The 26,492-nt window shown below is 37.2% G+C and overlaps 3 protein-coding genes across 4 annotated transcripts in view; 1 reads left to right on the top strand and 2 right to left on the bottom strand.

Moving 5' to 3' along the window:
• Positions 1–644: 644 nt before the first annotated feature.
• On the top strand, positions 645–7,750 carry LOC148719262 (melatonin receptor type 1A-like). 2 transcript variants are annotated; one of them, XM_088740476.1, is made up of 4 exons: positions 645–774; positions 2,906–3,005; positions 3,822–3,943; positions 5,475–7,750. In XM_088740476.1, the coding sequence occupies exon 4, from the start codon at positions 6,483–6,485 to the stop codon at positions 7,446–7,448; it is 966 nt and encodes a 321-aa protein (XP_088596602.1). In that variant the 5' UTR covers positions 645–774; positions 2,906–3,005; positions 3,822–3,943; positions 5,475–6,482; the 3' UTR covers positions 7,449–7,750. The 2 variants fall into 2 exon arrangements, with proteins under 2 accessions (XP_088596602.1, XP_088596603.1); XM_088740477.1 differs by lacking the exon at positions 645–774 and having other exon boundaries at positions 2,991–3,131.
• A 13,095-nt stretch (positions 7,751–20,845) lies between these two features.
• On the bottom strand, positions 20,846–23,517 carry LOC111345145 (melanopsin-B-like). Its single transcript, XM_022952420.2, has 2 exons — positions 22,597–23,517; positions 20,846–21,297 (listed from the first exon to the last, which is right to left on the bottom strand). Exons 1-2 carry the CDS (start codon positions 23,296–23,298, stop codon positions 21,028–21,030), a joined length of 972 nt encoding a protein of 323 aa, XP_022808155.2. The 5' UTR covers positions 23,299–23,517; the 3' UTR covers positions 20,846–21,027.
• An 831-nt stretch (positions 23,518–24,348) lies between these two features.
• Positions 24,349–26,492, bottom strand: part of LOC111345144 (receptor-type tyrosine-protein phosphatase S) — a 37,138-nt gene continuing 34,994 nt past the window's right edge. The window contains exon 37 of the mRNA XM_088740408.1: positions 24,349–26,365. Coding sequence (XP_088596534.1) covers positions 26,291–26,365 — 75 coding nt within the window. The 3' untranslated portion in view covers positions 24,349–26,290. The remainder of the gene's footprint in view (positions 26,366–26,492) is intronic.

The following is a 26,492-nucleotide window of genomic DNA, read 5'->3' on the forward strand; positions in this document are numbered from 1 at the left end:
GTCGGATGGGAGAATACTGACCGCTCTCGGAACCAGTTAGATCGCAGGATTTATAGAATATCTTCGCTCACGAACTAAGAAAAAAAATAGCTAAGATATAAGGTCTCGACCTAGCCTACGCAACTGGTGGTGTTTTGAGCGCTCATTGTAAAATACAAGCGACTGGCTATGTGAAAAATCTTTAAAAAAAAAACAAAAAACCACAGCTAGGAAGAGTGAGACAGTATTGACCACTTTCAAAAATGGCTGCCGGATTAATATTCTTTTGTTTAAATTTAAATTAGCCTTTCTGGCCTCGCTTGAGATAATGTATCCTTTTGAATTTTGTACTGGAGAACGAGGCCAGAAAGGCTAATTTAAATTTAAACAAAAGAATATTAATCCGGCAGCCATTTATGAAAGTGGTCTATTATTTTCCTATTTTAACCGGAGGTGTCCAATTCAATCGTCTTTGAGAATTACTGTTTCTAATTCTAAAAACAGATACGGATCAACAGAATATACTTTTTTGTTATACTTTTCCACAAAGTTGCAAAGCAGTGTAAATTACCATATTCCGCCTTTCCGATTTTCTCAGTTCCAATTTTAAAATTTTCTGAAGGTAGTTGTTAGGACATTTACATAATCTGTCAACACCTGGATGATTTTGAAAGAGCTGCTTTGAATATTCATTGCGCTGTCACACAACAGTGTCTCCTCGCACTTTGACTGCATATATAGACGTTCTGACTATTCTCCTCGGGGGAGATTGATTTCTTTCGCTTTAACTGTATGGTAAGTCCACCTTTTATTTAATTATTGTGTGAATTCGCCGAAAATCGGGATTTTTAGGAAAACTGTCAGTATTCAATCGCTACAAAATCGACAAGTGACAAACCACGTGTCGGCCAAGATTTGATTCTTTGATTCTTCTTATCGAGACTATTAACTATTTCAATATTCCTTCAGTTGCTTCCACCTTAAGTCGCTAGCTTTCAACTCCTAAAGAGCTTTTAGGATGCCTTTCGGCCGCAACATCAACTTGGATCGCTAATAGATCCTAACGATCGATATCTTACACTGTGCGGATCAATACCGCTAAAAGTTTTCCCTGGGTTAAATTATTCCAATCGCGCTAACCATCATGCCAGCTACTCAACTTGCCAACACATTGCCTTGCCTTTTCTAGAAAATCAAAACGACTAAATCAACAGTCGGGTCAAATCACAACGCTTGAGCCGATGTTCATGATCTTTAGCGACCTCTCGCAATATTAACGTTGAGACAGTAAACATCACAAATAACCAGGGCTCGACATAGCGCTTTACAATTTTTTAAACTTCGCTGTCATTAGTGAGAAGAAGGAAGTTTTTAAACTAATGAGATGATTGCAGATACTATTGTTACTATGTTGTGAACTCTATCTGTTCTCATAGCTTGTGTGACCGGCCTTTCTTTTTCCTATTATTTAAGCAGGAGAAGAGTGACCCGCGCGGGGAATGGGGCGAAATCGAAATAAAAATGAAAGCAACGAGCGGGGGAGAGGGGTACGGAGGTCGTCTCTTTGTTTTGGCTCTCATTCATCCCATTGGTCTTGTCTTAGCTTCTCTCATTCCATCATTTCATATTCTCATCCCCTACCTTATCGAACAGTCTGATTCTGGTCTCTTGCGCCTGAATTTGGACGATATTATCCCATTTCTGATCTGGCGTCCTTTTCCGGACAGTACAGTCAGGCACTTGTGTCCGTTTACGAGCAGATGCCGCCCTATTTTGGGTGCATATGTCTGTTATCGGTTGATACCAATTTGAACGTTTGTATCTTCTGACACTCCTGTTTGTTATCGGTTTATACCGTCCAATTTTGAATGCTTGTGTCTTCCGACTGTTTGTTATCGGTTGGTACCGTCCAATTTTGAACACTCGTGTCTGTACCGTCCAATTTCGGTAACTGTTTTCGGACGGTAGAATCCGATTTTGGACAATTGTGCCTATTTGTATACGGCCTCAGGGTTCAGTTTTGGACACATAAGATTGTTGTGGGATGGTACTATCTGTTTTCGGACCAATTTGTGCTTGATCCAAACAGTACCGTCCGATTTTGGACGCTTATGTGAGTTATCCAACGGTAACGTCCAATTTGTGACACTTTTATCTGTCATCTGACGGTCCTGCCTGATTTTGAACGCGTGTGTTTTCGTACGGTAAGGTCTGACTTTGGAAACTTGATTCTGTTTTCGGAAAGTAACGTCCATTTTCTGACACTTTTGTCAGTTTAAGAACGGTGCCATATGATTTCAGACACGCGTCTGTTTTCGAACGCTCCCGTCCGATTTTGGACACTTCTGCCTTTTTCGAACTGTATCGTCCAACTCCATCGTCTGATTTCTCTCGAATGCGTTCATTTATGGGCGTTGTCATTCGATTTGAAACACTAACGTCTCGATGCCTCAGGCTAACTTATTTCCCCTAGTTACTAATCGACTTTAAGAGCTACACATCAGTGTGGTGACACGTGTATGACCCCTTGCACAGCTATCGCCGGGAGGCGGTTCCCAGTCCGCCCGTCCCATCTCCCGCTGTGCTACATTAGAACCCAGTCTGTTAATTTGACGTAGGGCTTGCCGTTCCTATGTTTATAATTACATTCTGGAACATTCCGTCCTCTTCTGGACCGGGTACTTTCCCATAGAAGACAGTAGTTTTTTTTTTCAGATTCGGCGAAATTCGTCTGTTTTTGGACGGCACCGTCCTATTTTGACGGCATAGTTTCAGGAAGGGGGCCTTTGAAAAACTACATATTGATCAAACTTGAATTTTGACTAAGGGGAAAGCTATGTTGGGGAAAATGGTCTCCTTTTGCCATTAGGTTGTGTCATGAAAATAGCCACTAACTACCATATGTTTGCCTTTGCATTTCCTACAGGATTGGAAACAAAAAATCGGAACGAAAAACAAGCGACGTGAACATCGTTTTATATTAGTGTTGTGAATAAAGTACCTCTATGTGAGTTTCGTTGAAACAGGTGAGTTAAGGTTGAAACAGGTTAGAAGGTCAACATCTAGTGACTGGCTGAGCCTAGCATGGCGTAACACGATCTATATGGTCTAAAGGCTTCTCTTTGGTATACCCACTGATGTCTTAGTTATCGGTGAGGCTTATTAACGTGTATTTTCATATTTTCTCATAAGCACTAAACGATTTAAGAGCTATACATCAGTGTGTTGACTTGTGGATGATCACATGCGCGGCTATCGCCGGGAGGCGGTTGCCAGTCCGCTCATCCCATCTCCCGCTGTGCTACAGTAGAACCCAGTCTTATACGTCGACGTAGGGTTTACGGTTCCTACCTTGATAAAATACACTTGGTACATCCTACTTCATAATTCAAATATCTATTTTTGTTTTATTGATTTAGCTGTTCATTTCCCTTTATTTATTTGTTTACATCCATGGCTCTATTTACACCCGGATCAGGTTATCCCTAGCATGATTAACGCATCACTCGAGTGTCGTAAAACCAAAACCCAATCACAACGGCAAAGGAATAAATCTCAAAGGGTCAATCAGGACTCAGAACAAACCGCAGAAACTTTCTGAAGCGCTCGCCTGCAGGGCAGGCGTCTTATTAGCTTGAGTTAACGATAAGAAGCGTACGATCGTTTATTCAACCGGCCATGTTTATTTTGGAGTCTCAGTCGACGGTAGGGGAAGGGGGCGGAACGGAGCGAAATTATGTACTAATAATAAAAATAATATAATAATCAGTCTCCCACCTTCACCCCCACCTTATTTTTTCAATGTCGCTCACCCCTTGGTACAAATTTCTTTCTCTCCCCAGCCTTCCGCTTCCGTTAAAATCAAAGACGATGGCCATAGTTTCGCTCTCAAAAAAATTACGCCTGCCAGTAGGGAAATGCGAGTGACTAGCTCACAGTTGGATTTAGTGCTGCATTTGCTGAGGTGAGTGATTTGCGGGTCGCAGGTTTCTGGACCAATTTAACACCATCTTGGAGTAAACCCAGGGCAAGAAACTTTAATTTGTTAAGTATACTAAGCATATAAATCGGCTTTTTCTAAAGGAATTTAAGATATTCCCTTTACTGGTTTATAGCAATTTATTTTGTTTGTCATATTCTATTATATCTGTCTTATTATTTTCCTTTGTTTTATCAAGTGAATGATCTCTTCATTATTAACCGAGAAGCTGATCCCAGCTCCCGCCTTGCTTTGTTAACCTGGGTCATATCGAAAATTAACGACATTAGACGGAGCTGAATATCATATGCGTATGCGCTTAGTTTTGGCCGCGGAAAACGGATTTTGAGTCGTTTGCATGATTTCTTATTCTGTTGCTTCGAGGCTTCGTTTTCCTTGCCACTTTTCTTTTACAGACAACCTACCAAAAACTTTGTACTGCGCCTAAAAATTTTCGAAAATTAATCTTCTCCTTCAAAACTGTGAAAATAGGAAAATGCCTTTGACGAAAACAAAGTTCCTCGGTTTTAAATGTCAGCCTCTATTATTTTCCGCTAATTTCGCTTAGTTTTAGACCTTGCATGCTTGAGCCCGCGTTGTGAACCGCATACTCTCTGACGTAGCATTTCTTTATTCAGCCCTGTTACGACATTATATAATTGCTCGCTTCAAAAATGTGGGAGTTTTTGGAAGTAAGGCTGATCTCTTGACATCATTGCTTTTGGTACTTAGATGGACCTTTCTTTCCCTTTCGTACTCTATCCTTAATTTTAATAGGAATTTTTATTATCAACTGCTAAATCTTTATTTTCTACCTCTTACACGTTTGTGTGTGTGTATGTAACTTTTAAAATATAGAAACAATATTAATAATGATAATTTAGTTTTCTTGTTTCAAATTGTCTTTTGATCCATATCTGATGTTTTTTAAGTAAATTAGTAAGAAGGTTTATCTAGAATAAACCTTGTGATTTCTATGCCCCTCCTTGCCTTTTTATTGTACTCTTATATAATGAATAACCTTATAATACATTTACAGAAAAATAATAAACTGAAACTGTAAACTGAATCTGACAACCATGGGCCACAAAATCAGAAACTCGCAGTCAGACACTTACATTGTCCACTTTTTTGTTGCAAGAGCTTTTAATATTTCAATAAGTTAAATATCATAGTTCAAGAATTTATAGCAGTTGCCATCTTCGTGCTCGGTTATCAAATAATAGTTTATTTTTCTTTTCTTTTGTTTGTTTCTCCTTATCATGAGCACAGCTATCGCCGGGAAGCGGTCCTTCGTCCGTTTGTCCCATCTCCCGCTGTGCCACATTAGAACCCAGTCTACTGAGTCGACGTAGCAGTTACAGTTTCTTCGTCGACAATTACACCGCCTGGAACATAGAACAAATTCCAAAAGCTCATTTCCAAAGTTCATGAGTTCTCACCATTTGAAATTTATTTGAGGATTCATGTAGGATTTTTGACAACACTATTTAATACACTTTATTCTCGTCTTCAGAACCTCATCCTACAAGTCTTCACACTTTGACGACAAGCGTGGTTGCGATGAGTGCCATAATTTTGCTTGAATATGGAATGGAAACAACAACCAATCACTGATGTTGACGTGGGCACAACCTTTTTAGCAGTTGGCCAAGCAGAAAGCAAGCCTTTGAATTAAATAATTTCCTCGTTTCTATTTTTGAATTTTGTGGGGCTGCTAAAAACGATTCTTAATTCGCGTCATTTTTATTATGACCAAGAAACAAATATTGCGAAAAAAAGGAAAAAAATGTCAACTCGTCATTTGCGAGAATTTAAAAGACTTGAATGGTAATGATGGTGGTGGTTGTTTTTGTCGCTGGATGTAAAAAGCAAGGGAAGAAAAATTCAGCGATATATGGATTTGAAATGGAAAGTTAAAATATATCCAAAATATATCTAAATTATATCCAAATTCCAATTCGATCTGGAACAGTGGACAAGAATAGCCACCCAGTGGATGTCCAGTGCTAAATTATTTATTTATTTATTTATTTGTATACAAATATCACAAATTGTAGTTGACGTAGAAACATCTGTCTCAGTGTCAAATTCACGATCACAGTAAGATAAGGTTACAGAAATTTTACTTGTTAGAAAATGATCAACTAATTTATTCTAACTTTTCACTGAATGGCTTATAAAAATACATTATTTCCATTTATTTTCCCAACACTGACGCAGCACCATAGTTTCTTTAGAAATTTATTCCCTTTTAACTTTTTCTTCGCTTTAACATTACCCACGCACCTTTTTTTCCTTTCTTAACCGAACGGCTTTGTCCTGTGATTAGAAATGCAGACGCAAACCGGAAAAACTCAAACAAACTCAAAACAATACCTTGGAAATTACAAGCAAGTCTTCTCGGAAAGAGAAGAAAAATGGAAAACCTTAAACGTATGCAGCCAGTTATTTTCAGAAGAGCTCCCTGCTTATCGATCAGTTGCACCTGTTCTGTTTATTTGAAGAGAACGATTCTACCGAGATGTTCTTTTCGGGGCCAACAGATTATCAAATTGCGAATTCCAGTGGTGTTTGCAACAACTCCACATATAAGGAACTTATGATCCAAGATCTCTTCGTCATGAAATCATACAGCTTGTCAATGGTGGTGATTTTTAGTGTTGTTAATATCATATTAGCCGTTTTATCAAGTTGTGGAAACGCACTGGTTCTTTTGACCATCATAAGCTTTTCGAAGCTCCTTATTTCTTCCAACATTGGTTTAGCAAGCCTAGCGGCGGCAAACTTCTTCGAGGGTGTGCTCATTCACTGCTTAGTGTGTGCTCGTGGGAGTTTTCTCGTTCTTGAAGACGGCTGTCCTCGACCGAGTCTTGAACTTAAAATCGTCCAGTTTCTTACGAGCATCTTCTTGTACAGTGCAGTGCTTAACCTGACACTTGTGACGCTTGAACGCTACGTTAGCATCATTCATTCCCTTCGTTATCATGCGATTTTGTCAAGGCGAAAAATTGTAAATTTCATCTTTGTACTTTGGTTTGTTAGTTTAGTTATCAGTTTGCCATGTCTGTTTGACAATGCGACCATTAGCGACATTTCTAAGTCAATTATGACAGTAATCTTTATTGCAGCTCTAGTTTTAACATTTTATTTCAACTTAACAATTTGTCAGGCCTCTATAAGGCAACGCCGTGCAGTTCGTGCACAAGAACAAGCGATGCGTCAGTTCGCGGTCATTAATCAGCAGCGATATCGATTTAGAGGTGCAAAAACAATGCTGTCTATTTTCGTTACCATTATAGTTTGTTTTGTGCCAGCTGTAGCATCAAGAGTCGTACCACTTCACTCAGCAGAATCAAGGATGCTTCGCGCGTGGTCTGGGACAATTTTTGGACTGCACAGTAGTATAAGTCCATTTCTTTACTTTTTCAGGTGTAAAGAGCTTCGTAGATATACTCGGAAACTCTTTGACGTGGTCTACGCATTCTAAAGTTTGACAGTTATCGCTAAATGGGTTGGAAACACAGAGGAAAATCTCAATAGTTATAATAATCAAGTCTTGATAAAAAAATTAAATAAAAACTAATGCGGTTCTGAACTGTAATGGAGATTTGTTCAAAACTTTGCCGAAAGATATATCTTGGTATTTTACTTGCAATCCATTCATAAAGAAGCGGAGGTCGCCCACCTTGTTTTTGAGTTTCAGGAACATAACCCTTTAAAGAGACTTTGTGATCCTTAAGTATCCTTATTTGTTAAAAATAAAGACGACCTTTTTTTTGTTTCATTGAACTAAGTTCAATTTCATTGTGTTTTTTATTCTGTTAAATTTGTGTTTTCCTTTTTTTTTTTTTTGTACTGTTTTTTCTTTTTCTTTTTTGTTCAATTTTTACAGAATAACCATCGACGAAGAATCCCCCCAAATACAGGTAAAGGCCCTGGAAACGAAATGGGAGAAGGAAGGGTGGAGCAACGACTCTTGTCGGCCCGCCATTCAAAGTGGACAAAATAATTTGAATTACAAATCATTTTAAAATTAATATTCATATTTGCGACCAGTCTTGCACGTGGAACTCCAAGCAATTTCAGCGTCCTTTGCAGCTAATTTGGACCAAGATGTATGTCAGTTAAACTTTATTATCTTGGTTATCGTCAGTTTATTGAAGGCCGACGTTTGTTTCTTCGAGGTTACCGTCAGAATAGCGTAGGTTTAGTTCAATCTCGAAGATTAATGGATATGATTTCGTGACGAAAGTACTCGAGGTAAGTTGTCGTCTTATGATGTTCTTCACTGAAAGAAATACAGTGTCCGTAGTTTTGTTGTTGTTCTTGATTTGAAACACGGAGTTAGATGTTAGGGGAAGAAAATGCTGTACACCTAAGAGAAGAACACGCATCTTCAATAGCAGCCGCCATGACAGGTCACATTGAATCACGTGTCTTTGAGGGAAAAAGCAAGAAATTTCTATTTCTGTCGATGTGCTAATTGCTTATTTGCTTGTGTTTTTTATTCCATTATTTTACTCTTTTACTCTGTGTATCGTTTCATATGGCGAGATTTCCATGTAATCCTATATTTCTGTATATCATACTGGTTGTTAGACAAAAGAAAAATAATGGCGACGAAAATTGACTGCCTTTGAAAATACAACTTTGTTTTAGAATAGTGCGGGGGTACACGGAAATTGTTCCTTCAAAATTTACGTTGAACGAATTCGATTATTTAAGGTGGCCCAATCTTATCGTGCTCGTCATTTTGCCAATTCCTAATCGCCCCCCCCCCCCCCCGCCTTAGGAGGTGAAACCCTTTTCCTGGATACCAGAACCAGTAGATGGTAAAACGTCCTGTTATCCCCCAATCCGAGGGGAGCAGCGAAAATCCTTGTAGGTTCATGCTACGGCAGCTATGCGCGTCAGTATCTTGCGTGGAAATCGGCCTCAATCTCGCGCATTTTTTCTTGCATGTCCTAAGGATGTTTCATATAAGAGTACATTACTGTATCAGACTAGTGGCTTCTATGATAACCTTTTTATGATTATGATCTTGGGTTTAGAACATTGTCTTTGTCTTTCTTCCATCGCTAAGATCATCATCAGTACAATAGACATGAGGAATACAACCGAATTTTTCTCTTTCATTTGGGTTATATAGAGTTCTTACCTATAAGTACATATGTATGTATTCTTATTTGATTCTTTATTTTTCATTCCAGGACAGCTACAAGCTCAGGACAAAGATTAAGATATGCAGAGGACGGCGTCGAGCAAAAGAGGAAGCTTTTAGAGTCAAGAAGTTCAAAGGAGGGAGGAAACAGGATACCTTTTAACAAGGTTGGCCATTTTGTTTTTTTGTCTTTGCGTAGATGTCATTTAACAGAGTGAGCCCGTAATGCCTGTTTTATGTATCCCTGTTTTATGTATCCCTGTTTTTTTAATCCCTGTTTTATGCTCGAATTCAATAAATAACATTTTTTACCGCTCTTATTTGAATTGAAGATCTGTACATGTAAGTTTATTCTGCATCCAACGAACATCTGTAACTAATTACATTCAAAACAGAATGAAAACCAAAGATAAAATTTGATTTCTCTTAAGTCTGATTTCTTAGTTCTCTCTTTCATTTTTAAATTGGTTTTCACTAGTTTACAGCAAGGTTGTTGTGATGATTCAGACTGGAATTTGGTCTCTAGGACATTAAAACATTGATGTCAATGAAATACTTAGTGCTTTCCGTGCATATTATGACCATTCATCTGGTGGTTAAAGTTACCATAGCAACAGTTCGACCATTCTAATACTCTGTCATTTTAAGAATAAGCTTAAAGTCAAAATATACCATTTGCCGCAAATTGCTTAGGTAAATTATTATGTAATACATGAAAAGGAAACAGACCCTGATTGATAATAGCCGTGTGTGTTGCAACCAGATTCTAACTTTCTAGATGTTCCATCGATGTTTTTGAAAAGTTTTGTGGAATTTTATTTTTAAAAGTCTTTAGCATATCAAACTCACGGGGTACAAATAGTCTCTTACTGAATTTCGTGACCGCGCCCACTTCATCGGCCCACTCAAATCGAGTGCGATTTTTGGATGTTATATCATCGTGCCGATTCTCTGTATAAAAAGTTAACAATGTACCACCGAAATATTGAACTATAATATCATGGCTTTCCATTTTGTGTATTTTCGTACTACAAAGTAAAGTTTTTCCCTCGTCATTTTCACCTTTTCCCGAGCGGGTCCGTCAAAATTAAGAAGGCGTTCGTAGTCAAAACAAGACCGAGCAAGGAGTCTTGGGCGATTTCTCTCTTACGCAAGCGCAAATTGAAAATGTACCGCCAAAATCAAAGAGAGGAACAAATTTCCTTTGTTTTGATATGTAAATTGTCGAACAAGGAGCAGATTGAACCTCGTCAAATGGCTAGTCAAAACAGCCACACCTTCCTCCTTTTGCTCGTTTCCTGTTTTATAAGCGTTAAAGCAGTGGGAGAAGAATCGGGTAGCTCTGAAAGCGCTTCACCATCGTTTACTTACGAGATAAACAAGTAAGATTTGTAAAGTTATTTTCCGAAAGAGTCGGAATAAATACATTTTTTTCAGGTTAGATTGCTGTTTTTACCCTAAACGTCGTCCAATAAATTTTTGTTGCAGCCTACTAATCTATACAATTTCGAAGGAAAATATTCAGATGCTTCACCGTCCCCGAAGGGGGTTCTGTCCTGGTGTACCGGTTCACAAGGGAATTACCATTGTTCTTTGTTTGTTTAGGAGTTATCGGTTAGCTATTGTGTATTGTTTGGTCTTTTGTATTGGCTCTTGTGAACCGGTACACGATGACAGAACCCCGAAGGGTCTCCACTCATCGAAGGGTGTACTGTAGCCAATGTAGTGAATTTTCAGTCTCTTGTTGGGTTTGTCAACCTCCGTGACTTCAATATCATACAATTTTGTATCTTTTCTCTGTGAAATGGCCTTTTTAACAGGGGTGTATGCTGAGTATTCGTTGCAGAATCGCTTTGGTTCTCTTATCTCTCTCTTTGGCTTGTCCGCCATTTTGAAAATTTGCTCAGGAGGGCATCTGGGTTAGCGGCCGCGCCAGGCTGGAACCGACAAAAACAAATGTCCATCGCAGTGGGGAAACAGTTTGATATGAAGTAAAATTTTCAATTATCATAAGTTTTGATTTTTGAAGTGAGGAAGATTTTCTTTTACCTAAATTAAGAAAAGAGTTGGGAGTCTGATTGTTGAATGTCTTGTCAGTTATTAAAAAGACCAAACTCCAGCAATATGTTTCATTCTTCTTTTGATCTTGTGTTGGCTGAATACTCTGTTAATTTCTAATAAATTAGAAAGTTTCTTACTCAATTCATTGATAAACTTGGAGCCTACCTATATCGTCAACGCTTGGGGGGTGGTAATGCAAAATTCAAGGTACTCAATTTTATCAAGATCTCTGTTAAGATTTAAAAAATATATTTTCTATCTATTAGGACATTTTACTTGATTGAATAAAAACATTGTTTGATTAAACTAGAATAATGTAAAAGTTCTTGAAGCTAAAGCCAAATTTAATTATTTTTTTCTCGAAGATAGATGTTCCTAAATTATTCCTAAAGTTCATCATTGTTATATGAAGTAGTCTTTGGGGCTTCCCCAGAAGGCCTGGGGAGTTATTAAAAGCATGGCTTCGTTTACTGTCGTTTGTCTTCTTGAGTATTGCCATCTTCTATAGTGATAAACAATCATGAACTCACATAGACCTTGCGTGCTTAATTTAAGAAACGATCTGGGAGCCTTGTTATTTTAAGTTTTTAGCAGTTGAGGCTAAAATTATACGGTGGGTATGTCTCAAAGAGAGATACCGTCATACTCCAAAACTGTTTCCAAAGGTCTTGGTGAATTGAACAGACTTTTCTTGCTTAATTCTAGCAAAAATATTATATACCAATTGGTAAGTGTCTAAGCTCTTGTGGCCAAAAGGAATTAAATCCAGAGTAAATTCCATAAATTTATATTAATCAAAGTTTTCTCAGAATTCATTTTCAAAGATTAGAAAAATTGTTGAAACCCAGAACGGCATGTTTAAAGGTTTAGTTTATTCTGCTCAATCACTACAAAGCTCCTAGATTTTGAAGATGTATCGTTCCTCCTGAATCAATAGGGAGCTCTATATCTATCTCCTTTGCTTAATAATGCTATAATAACAGGGAAATCTGGTTTTTCATGGTAAATAGATCTATCAAATATTTCATTCAAAGATGTTCAGTGGAATTCCAACGAGGAAAAAGTGCATCATAGGAAGTACACGGTGCATCATAGGAATACATGGTTGCTGTCAAGGAGCACACGGAAAGCGATAAAAACTCGCATATTTTTAAGCATTTTAACACATCTCCTTCTTGTAAGAACAAATACTCCCTTTCTTGCTTTAGTATTCTGGATTCTGCCAACAACTCAATTGATTTAATACTCAAGGAAGCTCTTTATATAAGATCAAACCTGAACTTAACAAACAATTACAGCATTATAACACTTTTCTAGCATTTTATTTCACACTTTTAACTGCTTTTGTATTACATCATACTGTAAGTATTTTATTCATCTACTTGTCTGTTATATAATTACTCACGTTCAGTTACTCATTGATTGAAGATGGCAAAAGCATGCCGAAACATGTCTCTAAAAAAAGTTGTATATTTCTTACAACATTTATCCTGCTTGCTACTACTACGACCTTATAGAAAATAATGATTACATCATTTCATAACAGGGTCTGTTCAAATTTTCTTACAAAAGGGTCTCGATTGAAATATTTATCTCGGATAGCCCATATCTTTTAGCTTGATCTACTATAGAAAAAATTTAATTACATTTTTTCACAGTTGCAATAGATCGTTTTCATATGAAGTCATGGCATTCTTGTTGCTGTCGTTGGCAATCCTGTGGGATTTGAAATATTTTATTTTGTAAACTATTTCTATAACTTTTTTACAATTTATTTATTTAGCTACTCAGCATGCTATTGATTTTTGTTTCGTTGACTTTATTATTAAACGGACAAAGAAACTCAACAAACTCTTTCAACTAGATAACAATTAAAACTCATCTCAATTGAACTCTTTAAAAAACTGCGGGTGAAAACTGCGAATGAATAAATTTCTTAGATCTTAGCTTACAGGTTAAATTAAAGCCACAACAAAAAAATTTCCTTTCGTACCATGAAATTATTCTGCGAACGATTGAGTCAAATATGATAGTTGCCTAAAGCAAGTTTCGGAGGCTTAAATTATATTTTCTATCTTTTGTCAAGTCTACATTGATCTTTCAAGCCGCTAACTACTGTCCATTGTTCACATATTTGGTAAAAAAAATCCTTAAAGGTCGAGGATCTTATTTTTTTTGACAAACCTCATTTCGCACCGAACGAAGACATAGTTTTAAAGTCTGACACGTAAGATTTGCGAGAAATTTGTAGATACTTGAGTAAAAATAATCCTATGGGATGTCTTTCATCAAAGCTGCAAACTCAAGCTAAAGAACGTTTTCAATTGTACCAATAATAGACTAAAATGTTCTTATCCATCGGAATGCACAGATTTATAATTACTAAGACTCCTAGTGACTTCTATTTTAATTTGTAGTAGCTGCTGTTGTAAGCGTGGAGTTGAAAAAAATAATCTCTTGTTAGATTGAACGGCTCAGTACCTCTCCGCCCGCCCCGTCTAGCTTTTGCGGGTGGAGATGGCAAAATGATGTGCGTGAAATAAAGAGTTCATTCATAAATTTGATTTTAATTAGGTTTATTTCGACAATAAATCATGAGAGTAGTATTAGTAAATATCGATAAATACGAGTTACTTTCTCGTTCCTTGGTATAGTAAATCGACACATTAGGTCTTAGATAGTAATATTACTTATCAAACTCGTTTTGCATAACCATATGAGTTTAGTGTTGTTTCATAATCGATTTATTTTTTTGATTAATCGTTTGTTTTCATTTTCTTGCAGAATGACTGGCTAGTATCTCTGGTGCTTAAAGCACAAGTCAAACAAGTAGAAGACACGATTTCTTCAGAGGTACAAAATTGATGCAGCACTTTACTCAAGCATCCGGTTAGTCAAGCCAAGAAAGATTTGTCAAATTCGAGGAGTTGAAGCCAAACGTAAGCATTAGATAAATGCCATTGCGTGATTTTGTCGGACTTTTGAAAAACTTATGGAAAGAGCTCTCAAAATTTTCCTGCTAAGAAAAACTGCCAAGAAAAACTGGAACAAATGCGCTAAGTTTTTCTTTATTCTTTTTGTAAGCAACATATGTTCAAATGTGGCGAAATTTTTCCGCCAAAAATACGATGCTCAAAATACGCATGCACCGTTTTTATAAAAAAAAAATTCAAAAGGAATTTATGCAATAAACTTTGCATTATTTTCTCTATTATGGTACGCAAGTCAATAAAGCAAAGTGTTCATCAGTATTTTATTTGTTTTAAATTGTCTTTAATCACAAGTTAATGAATTGAATAATTTGCAATAAAAAAGTGTCCGGAAAAGTTTCTCGTATATATACCAAGACTTTTGGCGGGAAAATTTGGAGCAATTTGCACAGAGTTCCCCTGGCAACTTTTTCGACAAAAAAATTAAAGATTTCATTTACAAATTTCCGCCAAAAGAATACAAACATAACCTCGTGCAAAAAAAAGTTAAAAAAAAACTTCAATTTTCAAATGCATCATAAAAAAACAAGTTGAAAGTTGAATTTTCCTTTTTTACAAAAATTGTTTTTGCACGAGATAATGCTTCCACCACAAGACACAAAAAAACAACATCAAAAGTTTAGCTTTTCCGATGAGAAGTTTTTAAGGCCAAAGATTTCTTTGCCAATTTAACCTCAATTTTTCTAAGCTTATAACGTTTCTTGTTGCTTCTTATAGAAAAATGACAATTCCCATGACCAGCTTTACTTTGTAACACAGGACAAATGAAACTTAATTAAACGCGCAACGAAGATTTTAAATAACTTTTATTTTCTGATGAAAAGTTCGCCCAGTTAAAAGTGAAACGTAGATAGTCCTCCTTTGTTGAAATAGATTTTTATTCGTATATTCGTATTTCCTATGTGATTCGTCGCTGAATTTACCGCTACGTCCAGTAACAATTAATTTGCTTTGAACCTTGTCTACCAAAAAAAGCTCTTAATCGATCAGGTTTTTTTTTAATTATAATTAGTCTTTAGACCGACTGTCATTTGTACTGTGGTCAGTCTGGTCGACGACACAATCAAGTGATCAATGAGATCAATGACATGTGTTTTTTTTTTCATTCCTTTTTTTTTTTTTTTCAAAAAAAAAGTTAAAAAGCTTGGCTCGATGTCTCATTAACAAATGTTTTGGATGAGAATTTTTTTGCAGTTTTCAGGCAGTTCGTCGAGAAACTAATTTTTCTATTCGGCTCTGCATCAGTTTGGTCGAGGAAATAAACAAGAAATGACTAAAAATCAAATTGCTGTACTCTTTCTGCCGAAAAGTTTTGGAACGAAAAAACCTGAATTTAAGGAGGCTGGATATAGTTTTTCGCTTTTCTGATGCAAGATATGTAAACTAAAATTAGGAAGCTTAGCTTTAACGAATCGTGATCACATTTTCTCCTGAAATAAAGATATAATTGAAGAATCAGTTTGTTATAAATATATTGAAAAATTTTTTGCCATTCCAACGTTGCTGGGTTGCGATGCTGGGTCCAAAATTAGACTTGACTTGAATTTTCTTGAGAACTGGACGGTGAATTTATTTTAGATTTTGCATGCGTTCGTTGACTGTCTTGGTCTACTTGACTGTTAAGTTTAAAAAAATTCTGTCCGAAAGTTCAAGGAAAAGAGGCCTTTTTTAGAATTCGTCGTTAACTTTTTTCCCTCTGACAGAATTTTTTCGAATTTTTGTGAAACACGCACAAAGCCGTTCAAAGTTAACGTGCAAAAAATAAAAAAAATTCGCCGAGCGGAAACGGAAATACGTCAGTCTAAAGTTTCAAATTTCCGAAAATTTCGACTCGACAAGATGAGCAATTGCGCATGCGCAACATTTGTGTCACGCCCCGACACTTGCCACGGACGCCACGAGGTTTTGGACGTCTTATTCGCCGAACGTCCTTCGCGCTCTTCTAAAGAGCTTTATTTTGCTAAGAGAGGTTTACCTTCTGGGTGGATTGCGCCTGGAAATGGTGCTGCTCTATTTGCCTTCAAAGTGCTGGATTATTTTGTGCAAAGTGTCAGGATGTTTTGTTCCTCGTGAAGCTGATCGACGCGATGTGGCTGGCGATTTGCGATTTGCTAAGAATGGCGACCAGTGCTTCCCTCCCACCGTTGTTGTAAAGATCTTTCAAGTCATCGTAACACAGGCCGCTTTCTGCAATTTTCTGAATGATGTTTTCTTTGATGAGGAGCCCGTTATCGCCCTGTGAATAGAGCTTGTTTTTGAAAGTTTGCATGCGTTCGTGGCGTCCGTCAAGAAATTCCGAAAGTGAAGGAGGTGGATTTCACATTGCAATTTCAGCGCTTGTTAGCAGCAACGGGGATTGAAAGAGGACACAGTGGAGGGCACGTACATCTTCCAAACCATCGTTGAAATCTTTATTAAAAACAGCTTGATACACAGAAGGGAGATTGGTTTTACATGGTTTTACGTTAGGATTGAGAAGAGCGTTGCCACCTTTGGCGAGTGTTTTGATGAGTGGAAGGCTATTGGCGAAAAACACTTTCTTCGACGATAATGTTTCTTTATTTGAATTTCCAGCACATCGTAGGAGTGTCGAACACTGAAGAATTATGGCCAATTAAAACGGTGTGACAATGCGTACTGCTCGAAAAGAAAGTGGTCAAAGATTGAAGACATTCGCTCAGGAGTGTACTGGAACATTCTCTTTGAGCAAGTCACAGTTTTGACAGTGACTTGTTGACACGAGAAGCGTAGCTGCTGATATTGCATGTAGGTAGCACCTACCTGGTGTTCCTGAAACCAGCCACGATCTGGGAAAATAGCTCCGACGATCGCGATCGTGTTTGCGGCCAGATTCATGCGTATTTTGGTCACTTGAGTGACTTGTAGCTTTCCGTTTTTGAAACACACTACTAATAAAGTTAGGAGAAAGTGTAGGCAGCATACTTACAGGCGTAAAACATAGTCTACTAGGCAGATGAAAAAAAATTTTGGCCTAAGCGCGGTGGCCATTTTTCTTTGTTTCTTTGTTTGTTTTTATGCAACTTTTTAAAAGTCTTGGGTTAATTAGAACCCAGTCTGCGCGTGCTAAAGAAACTATATCTAGCCCTCCTTAAATGCGCTTTATTGCTGCTCACTAAAAAAGGTTTTGTTTTCATTTGCCAAACAATATCTGTATGCGTCTTTGTGTCCTGTGTTAGTGAAATGCTGGCGCAAAATGTCCTTTTTACTCTTAGTTCATTACAAGTTCCAATAAAACACTGTCTGGTCCAAGAAAATATATCGATTTTGTTCCTCTTTTTGCAAAACGAGGTTTCTCTAATAAGAATCAAGACAACAAAAAATACAACCTTACTTTTCTTTTACCTTTTTATCTTATTAATTCCAATTTTGTAAAGGCGATAATGTACAAATTAAATAGCAAGGTGATCAAGGCAAAATGAGTCCTTCCCATCAAATTTCTCTATTTCGAAGTTTTTTCTTAAGGTTACCGTGCACCTTCAGGGGTATCTCGCGTACAAGCGATGTAGCGCGTCCAGTTTAAACTGTAGATATCTAAACCCCGTATCAAATTAAAGCTTATAGGACTGGCTATCAGACTGTACCAAAAATTTTGAAAAAAATTTGTCGAATTGCGAGCGCGTAAGAGCTACAAGTCAAAGGGAATTTGTTCGATTGCTCTAAAATTTTGACAGTAGCTAGTTTTACATATTTTCTATTTCTAAATACTTTTTTTCAAGAGCGACTTTTGTACGATCACTCCACACTTTTTTAATCCTATTTCAAAAATGTTCTGTAATTTTTCACTGAAATTGAATATGGCAAATCGCAGACATGTTTTTTTTAGCGCTTTGGCCCCGGAAACGGAGGAACACATTAAATAAGCGAAAAAACAAAATTCGCTTTAACATGTAACGTTCAAAAGGTGATTCGGGCGCTCGCATTTAGAAGTCGCGAAAAATTCGACAATTCATTTTTTTTTTTTCAAAATTTTTGGTATAGTCTAATAGCCAGTCCTATAAGCTTTAATTTGAGGATTTAGGACGCTTTAAAGGTTTCAAGATACTACTACAGTTGCCTGTTTAGTTTGGAGAATTCCGTACTTTCAGCAGAAGTTATTGCCAAGATGCTCTGGTTGTAGTTCATTAACGTACTGTTCATTTGCTCCGGAACTCGAGTTTAGCGTCCTACGCCCAAAGCTGACTACTTGTACACGTGGTAACTCGCTAAGGTAACATTCTTAAATTAACATATACTCGTATTTTCCAACCGAGTATTACTACAACGAAAAAAGGCTGATAGTTTCTAAAGAAACTGTTTGGGGCTGCGTTGGTGGGGGTAACGAAATAATTTGGATATATCACCAAAGTTGAAATGGTAAATTGGCCACGGTAACGATTACAAAAGCTCATCTTTCAAACCGGCGGTCTAAATCCCACAGGGATCAACGGACGCTTTTCATTCCACTAATTTATTCGTATTTTTCTCGTTGCCATGTTCCCACCAATAATGTAGCTCCATTTTCTGCCTTTAAAAGTACACACAACCCACAATTCCTCTATTCGCTCCGACGAAGGGCTAACGCTCGAAACGTCAGCTTTAGTAATCGTTACGGTGGCCAATTTACCATTTCAACTTTGTTGATATATCCAAATTATTTTACTACAACGAAGATCGCTCTCATACTCAAAAGGACGGTATTTACCTTTACTAGAGAAGAGTAAGTTCTTCCATCTCTTCGTGAACATTAATTTCTTCATAGTTCTTCCAACTTCAATCTTCCAACTTCATTCTCTTCTTCAGAACCTCATCTACATGTTTTCACATTTACGATAAGCGTGGTTTATAGTGAGTACCATAATTTGCATGAGTATGGAGTGGAAAAAACAACCGATCACTGGTGTTGACGTGGGCACGACTTTTTAGCAGTCAGCCAATCAGAAAGCAAGCCTTTGAATAAAAACATTTCTCGCTTTTAATTTTGAATTTTACAGGGCTGCTTGAAACAAACCGTATTTCGCTCAATTTTTTATGATCGAGAAGTAAATATTGTACTCGTCATTTGCGAAAATGAATAGGTGAAAGAGGAAGAATGACAGAGGAACGAAAAAATAAATAAAAACAACAAGACACGTGTCGATATTCATCTCATCCTGAGAAATTCTCGCAACTTAGCTGCACGTTTTGGTATTCCCTCTGACAAAAGACTCGGTGTTAGACGACAAATTGCTGTCTTTTAATCGGTTGCCAAAAGGAAAGACAAGAGAGCAATTTAGATGGAGGAGACGGGGCCAGGTTTGAACAATAAATTACAACCATGTATAAAAAATATATATATATATCATGCCAGCTCCTTGACACATGTACCGTAATATTATCTCCCTGTATGCCAGGTGTCTAGGCAGTGGAAGTGTCAAGGTATTCAATGGAAAATTGCTGAAGAATCTTTTTTCGACCAGAATTTTCAGAGAAAGGAAACGAAGTCTTGAGACTTAACTTCTTCCGGTCTTTTAAAATTCTGGTTGTCACCAATCTTTATCTTAGGGAGGGGAAATGTAACTAAGATTCCTTTATGCAGGGTAAACTGGAGACCTATTTGATAAAAATCAGACGATTCATTTTCTTTTAAAAGCATGTTCAATTCTAAATGGTCAGATGATAAATAGTTTATGATCACAATTTTCATGAATGGTGAAAGTAGTTACGGCCTCAAAGGAAGAGGTAACTGACCGCATAAATATCACCTCGGTCCTTTTTAAGAAGTCAAACGTTCGACCAGGAAGTCGCCATTAATTTTTGTGAACAGCTTAGTAACCTAGCTGCACACGAATAAAGCCCCAACAAAAGGATCTCAAACAGTTGCGGCTCTGGTTCTCCCATCAAATTATCATCAAATGAGAATATTTGTCTTTTCTTCATCTTTTTATTTTTCAAAAAGGCGCCCGGAGAAGAGAATTTGAGACGCGAGCGGCCCTGTTGTTTGATAACATTCAAAATGACGGCGTCTGTAACAGCGCATTGGAAGACAAATCTAGACAATTTTTGTTATCGCAAAACAGGGGTTGCAAAACATTTTAAAAGTCATGCTTTCTTATATATCTATCTCTAATTGGGGAGATAGAAATTAAATGGTTCCTGGAGCAAAATTCCCCCTCAAGGGTGCTTTAAATGATAAACAGGATCATTGTTTGCGGTTAATTTGAGACTCTTGCGATCCTTGTATCATTTGCGGCAGTGTGTATGATTTCCTTGGGTACAAAACAACACAGGTTTTTTAATTCTTCTTTTAATCGCAATTGGTTATCATACCAAAAAACTGCTGTATATAAAATAAACAGTAATAATAATAATAATAGTAAAGCATTTATATAGCGCTAAGCTCGACTAGTTCTCCGTAGCGCTTTAAAAAATTATAGACTAACATAGCAATTAAATTATAAAAAAATCGTAAATTAAAAAGCGTCTTTGAACAAAACTACGACACAAAAAAAATCACTGGCTCTTCGGAAATGTGGTTTCATGTGACGAGTTCAGGAAAATAAGCCGCAATCGAACTTACTTCACGTATTAAGACACAAATTAATGCTAGCCAGTCTCTTTCATAGCTACTCTTCCGAATGTTTTTCTTTCTCTCCACCCCTTCCTCCGCCCCTCCCCCCCCCCCACACAAAAAAAAGAAGAAGAAGATAGTTCTTATTGGACAAAATGGGAAGTAAAATATATTTCTGATGACAACAGTCACTTCTTTGGGTCATTGCCTAACCCAAAAAATTGTTGGATAAGGGGCACCTCTCTGACAGAATTAGGGCTCTATATCGAATTATTAGTGATTTACGGTAGACCTTAGACTAGAAACTCTACTGGCGACTTGGTTGCACCTCCACATCTCTCACACTAGTTTTCAGACATAAAAGCCTCCTAACTTGGTCACGGAATTGAGTGTGCCTGTAGCCATAGATCCAAGGGTTTGTCACGCAACTTAAACTCATGAGGAAAGCGGCTGACAGGTCAACTGAGTCTGGAATGTTCCCGATCCGGGCCACACGCAGGAAGTGAATGACGCAGATCGGAATCCAGGTGATGATGTATACGCCAATCAGCAAGAGGACTGTTTTGGCGACATTAACCTGGAGAAGCAAAATTAAAAAAAGCCAAAAAATATATTATCATAAAATATAATACAAATATTTTTGTCATCGTAGAATTATTAGTAGCGTTCTCTGTTTGAACTCAGTTTGTTGATTTTTATATACTGCCTGAATTACAATAATCATTCTGTATCCACGTAGAGAAAGCATTTCTACGTGGTACCTTGTGTAATAAGAAGGGAAAGTCGAAAGAAGGGCATCTTCATTGATAACTGCTCCTAAGAAACCTCTTCAAAAATTCATTTGTCGATGTTTTCTTTTCCCAGGACGGAGCACCTACGTTAAGAGTTCGATCTGGTCAAGAGTTCGTTATGCGGACTCCTTTTCAAGTATAAATCCATAATGGTAAGTCATTTTGTCACCTTTTCCGCCCTCTCCCCGCCACAACCACTTCTTGACCCCCTCCCTTCAGCTCCCAAACAGAAAGACCGAAGAAATCAAGGCATTCAGGTGGATACATTCCTCTTCATGTTTTTATCGACATAAAATTACCTTATGTACTATTCCCGTTTAATACCTTCAAATTCGATTTATTGCACCTCTGAAATTCTGATTTATCACAACGATATTTCGTACTAGTTGGGGCTCAAGAGGAAAAAGATACAAAAGGAAAAGTAAGGGAAAAAAGAGTAAAAACAGTCGATAGAATATTTCAGTGGAACTGGTAAACTACTGGCTTGACAGAATTTGAAATATATACCGCATTGGTCATGAATAAATCACCTGCCATTTTCTTTCTTTGACGATAATCTTCACAAAAAAGCTGCTCGCTTTCCACGAAAATAATAGTCACTCGTAAAAGCAAATCCTGTATTTCCCGCAACATTTAAAAAACAAAAGCTACTCTCTTAAAACGTTTTTAAAAGCTTTTCTTCACGTAAAATCAAATCTTATCTTTCCTTCCTTGAGGTAGCTTTTGAACAGGAATTAGAAACTAAAGATAAAATTTCTTGAAAATTAATATAATGACATTTACTGTTTTCCTTGGACTAATAGGCCATCAAATCCAAGACAGGTTCTTGAATAATGATAAAACTCTTGCATTTTGTCGATGATATCAACGAAAAATAACTCGGGAATGCCTCTTTTTATGTCTTCAATAATTCTTGTTAGTCAAAATCAAAGGCAAAATAGATTTAAAAAATATCACAGAATTCGCATCCAGATGTTAGTATATGCAGTATTTGAGATATCTTCCCTGGTGTGACGCGAACGATATTTGAATTTATTTTATGAAGAGGAGTAAAAGGTTTCAAATTGAGACGATTACCAACCCACCTCTTTCTTTAATCTTTCGGTGTTTTCCGAACTTATGTCCACGGGTAGTGTTCGGATACTTTTAACACGGTTTTTGCTCCTCTTCATGGCTTTGTAGATCTTCACGTAACACCACATGAGCACAGAGAAAGGTGTTGTGATGAATGTTATCACTAGAAAACTTGTGTAAGAGTAACTGCTCCCCACTGCTATAAAACAAGTCGCGCGTGAGGTGAAGAAACCGTAGTGACCCCACCCTAGAATCGGCGGAATAGCGATGAAGACGGCCAGAAACCAAAGGGTGAAAAGTATAACCTTGGTCCGTCGCAGATTGAAGAAAGTAGAGCTTTCGTTTGCTCGCACGATTACGAAGTATCTGTTTACACTTATGAGTGTCACCGCCATAAGAGAAGCGACCACGAATATGAGGGTGTAGCAACCATTCACATAACAAAATACTTCACCAAAAACCCATCGCCTTCCAATAAGGACAACCGCAGAGACAGAGAGAGTGAAAAAAATCCGGAGAAGATCTGACACACTGAGGTTTACAATCAGGTAGTTCGGTATTGTTTGTAAATGACGATGGGTATAAACCATAGCACAGATGCCGAAGTTACCGATGAGTCCAAAAATAATTATAAGGAATATAAAAGCGACCTCGAGAACAGTGTACACAGTAGATCCATGGGCCAGAGGCGGAAAATACGTAGAACTATCCATCAAGAATCCTTCTAAGAGGAGAAGACGAATTTCTTTTTATGAAGTCGGTTACAGCAGGTTTTACATGCGCTCTTTTGACCGCAAAGCTTCTCCTATGTAAATAGAGGATGGAATGGCAAGATATTTTCCTATGCCCACTAACAGAAAATGATTAAAAGTGTAACAACGGTAATTACAAATGGGCGAAAACAGCAAAATATTGTAAGCTACTCAGGAATGATTTTGCAAGAAGTGGGCTTAAATGACACTTTGATCCCGTAAAACACGTCGCTATTAATTCGACGCGATTGTCATGGCAAAATCTGACATTTCCACGTTTTTGGGATTCGGAAAGCATGCAATTTGTAGTATTTGACATCTGTCGGCAGACGGTAACATTTCTGATTACCTTCCTTGATATTTCCACTCTTAAAAATAAAACATACTGACATCGGCGGGCAATAATTTAAGAATTAGTCAAGGCGTCCATTTACTTAATACTGCAAACTGTCACAGCTTCGTTATTAGTTTGATCAAAGTCTTGCGTAGACATTCTTCGTAATGACATTTACCTAACCGCGCTACAATTGGTTATTTCAAATGTAAAAGCGTCATAGAATTAGACGGCATAAATTCATTCTCCAACGAAACTCAATTAAAAGGAAAACACAAATAAATAATAACAGAAAAATATTCAAAAAGGAACTAACGGACCGGCTAAAAACGCATTAAAAACGAACCAATGAACACACTAAAAGAACAACTAAGGAATAAAAATTAAAGCAAGTTAACAGTTCGGATGAATTAACTGCAGAACTTGAAGTTTCTCTTTTGAGAGACATTTTCAATCAGAACGTCTAATTCGATTCGTTCGAAGCTCGGTATTGTATCCGTAACTAATAAAATAAGCGGAAGAAATGTTAAAATTTAATCCACTTGTAACATGTCTGACAATTTTGGTGACCACATTTATTTCATTTTCTATGCTCTGCGTGCCTCGCGGAAACGGAAATTGAGGTAAGTAGTTCTGCGACGCACGGGATCAAACAAAACAAATAGACATGCCACAAATAAGAACTCGCTTAATATTTATTTCGTCGTCAAGAACTCTCTAAAATCGCAAAATAGTTTTTACAAATAAACTATTGATATCGTGTAAATTATAACACTAAAAAAGATTCCTTTTAACCAGGAGAATAGGTTTACTCTTACACCCGTTAACGTGTCCCAGCAATGAAAATTCTATCATTTAAGATTCATCAAAAGTATTATAGTCACCACTATTTAAATGAGTAAAAAAGGAAAGGAATCGCAAAAAATGAGATTATGTTCAATCGTGACAATGAAAAGATATGACACAGAACAGAATACAAACAAAGGTTAAGAAAACATTCTAAAAATTTCAGTTTCGAATAGCGCATTTTCTCGCCTTACTATCAAAACAGACTTCTTTCAAAATTCTCCTTTATCATTCAGCTTTCACGTAAAGTAAAGCGTGTAAAAATTAACACGAAAACTTAATGCTATCGTAGCAATAATTATTGCAACATTTAAGACATATATATTTTGTTTAAGAAATTTATGAAATTATGAAGAACATTTTGTTTCGCCTATCACGTGGTTCTTGCACGCGATACTCTTGCTCTGCCGCTTGTGAGCCGTATCCTGCTACACGTGACTGGTGCTCTGCAAATTTTAAATTTCACTTTACCCCGTATGGAATACCCGTAAAGTCACCTGTCCTGCAGGAAAACGGGAAGCTAATTTGGATTTCACCAACCGTTCTTACATTCTGTCGTTTCTACTTTGCCCCCACACGTTATCCAACCAGAGAGAATGCGCCACTCGTGATTCATATACAAACTCTCCTAACAATTCCATTACATTTTCCTTCAACACTGAAATGATGAGAAAAGACATACCCATCAATTAATGATGTAGATTATTTAGATAAAATACCAGATTCTGTGTCACTAATTCACAAGGAAAACATAGTTATTGTAGCATGGAATTAGACTTACTCGTTAAATCTTAAACACGAAGGCGCGCTATATAAGAAAGTCTTCCCTGGGAAGACCTCGGCTCATTTGCCACTCACCGTTGACGTGTGCGGGTCAAATTCAAATGCTGGTAGACGAACAAAAAGAGCTAATGAGATAACTATTGTTTACTTCCACCAGCATGGTGGCATGAGGTAACGTGCGAACCACCTACTTCGATCTCAAATTTACCGCCACAAATAAAGACAGTTTCCATTGGAGAAAGGAAATACAAATCTCAAAAATTCTTGTATTGTGATGAAGACATAAAACAATTTTGAGGAATGCGCCCGCTGTTCACTGCTTTGGAGTAGTTCTAGCTCAAGCTGACTTGACTCTAAGAGCTCTACATCACACGACGGTTGATTGACAAATGGTCCAATGGGACCTAAGGCTCCTTTTATAGCGCGCCTTCGTGTTTAAGAAATAAAGGATGATTTCGTTCCTTCTTCAGTCCTTTCATCGGTAATGTGAAACCTCATTTCCCTTTATTGCAATCACCGCATCCGAAGTATTTTTGATCGAAGAACTACTTTCGAGTTTCATTTGGTCTTAAATAGAATTTCCTTCCATCATTTAAAATATAATTTCTAAATAGAAGACTACGTTCTAAGCGAAATATCGAAGACATGTAAGAAAAATGCTCTGACATCTAAAATTGCTATAAAAATAGATAATATAGAAAATTTCGTTCATTTTTTCTCTATTATACGCGTTCTGTGACCCCCATTTTATTGTAATGAAAACAATTAGTAATCTTACTAGCACGAGTATGTTTGGGGCTGAAAAATAATGAGCAGTGAACTTTCATTGAGAGCTATTATTGCCAAGCTCAACAAATGGATTCTCCTTCAATTCCCCAAATATTTCCTTTGAATCTCTTCAGGAGTATTTGGTCTTAAATCAACGTGTGTTCCTTGAGATGAACCGTCTAATGTCATTCTACGCTGGTATAAAAATTGCCCAGTAAAAGTTCACTGAAAGTTGGCGTACAAATCAAAAGAATCTAAATACTCTTGCAACGTTGTGTAGCAAAATTCATACTGCTCCTACAAGAGAAACACAGAGGGACATGTTGGTAAATAAAGTCCATCGGACGGAATGCTACGACATTATTCATTATTGACATCCGATGAAGCGGTAGATTTGAAGGCGACTTCGCTTTGAAGAAAGAGG

The sequence above is a fragment of the Stylophora pistillata genome, chromosome 12 (assembly GCF_964205215.1).
Source record: "Stylophora pistillata chromosome 12, jaStyPist1.2, whole genome shotgun sequence".
In the NCBI taxonomy this organism is placed as follows: domain Eukaryota; kingdom Metazoa; phylum Cnidaria; class Anthozoa; order Scleractinia; family Pocilloporidae; genus Stylophora; species Stylophora pistillata.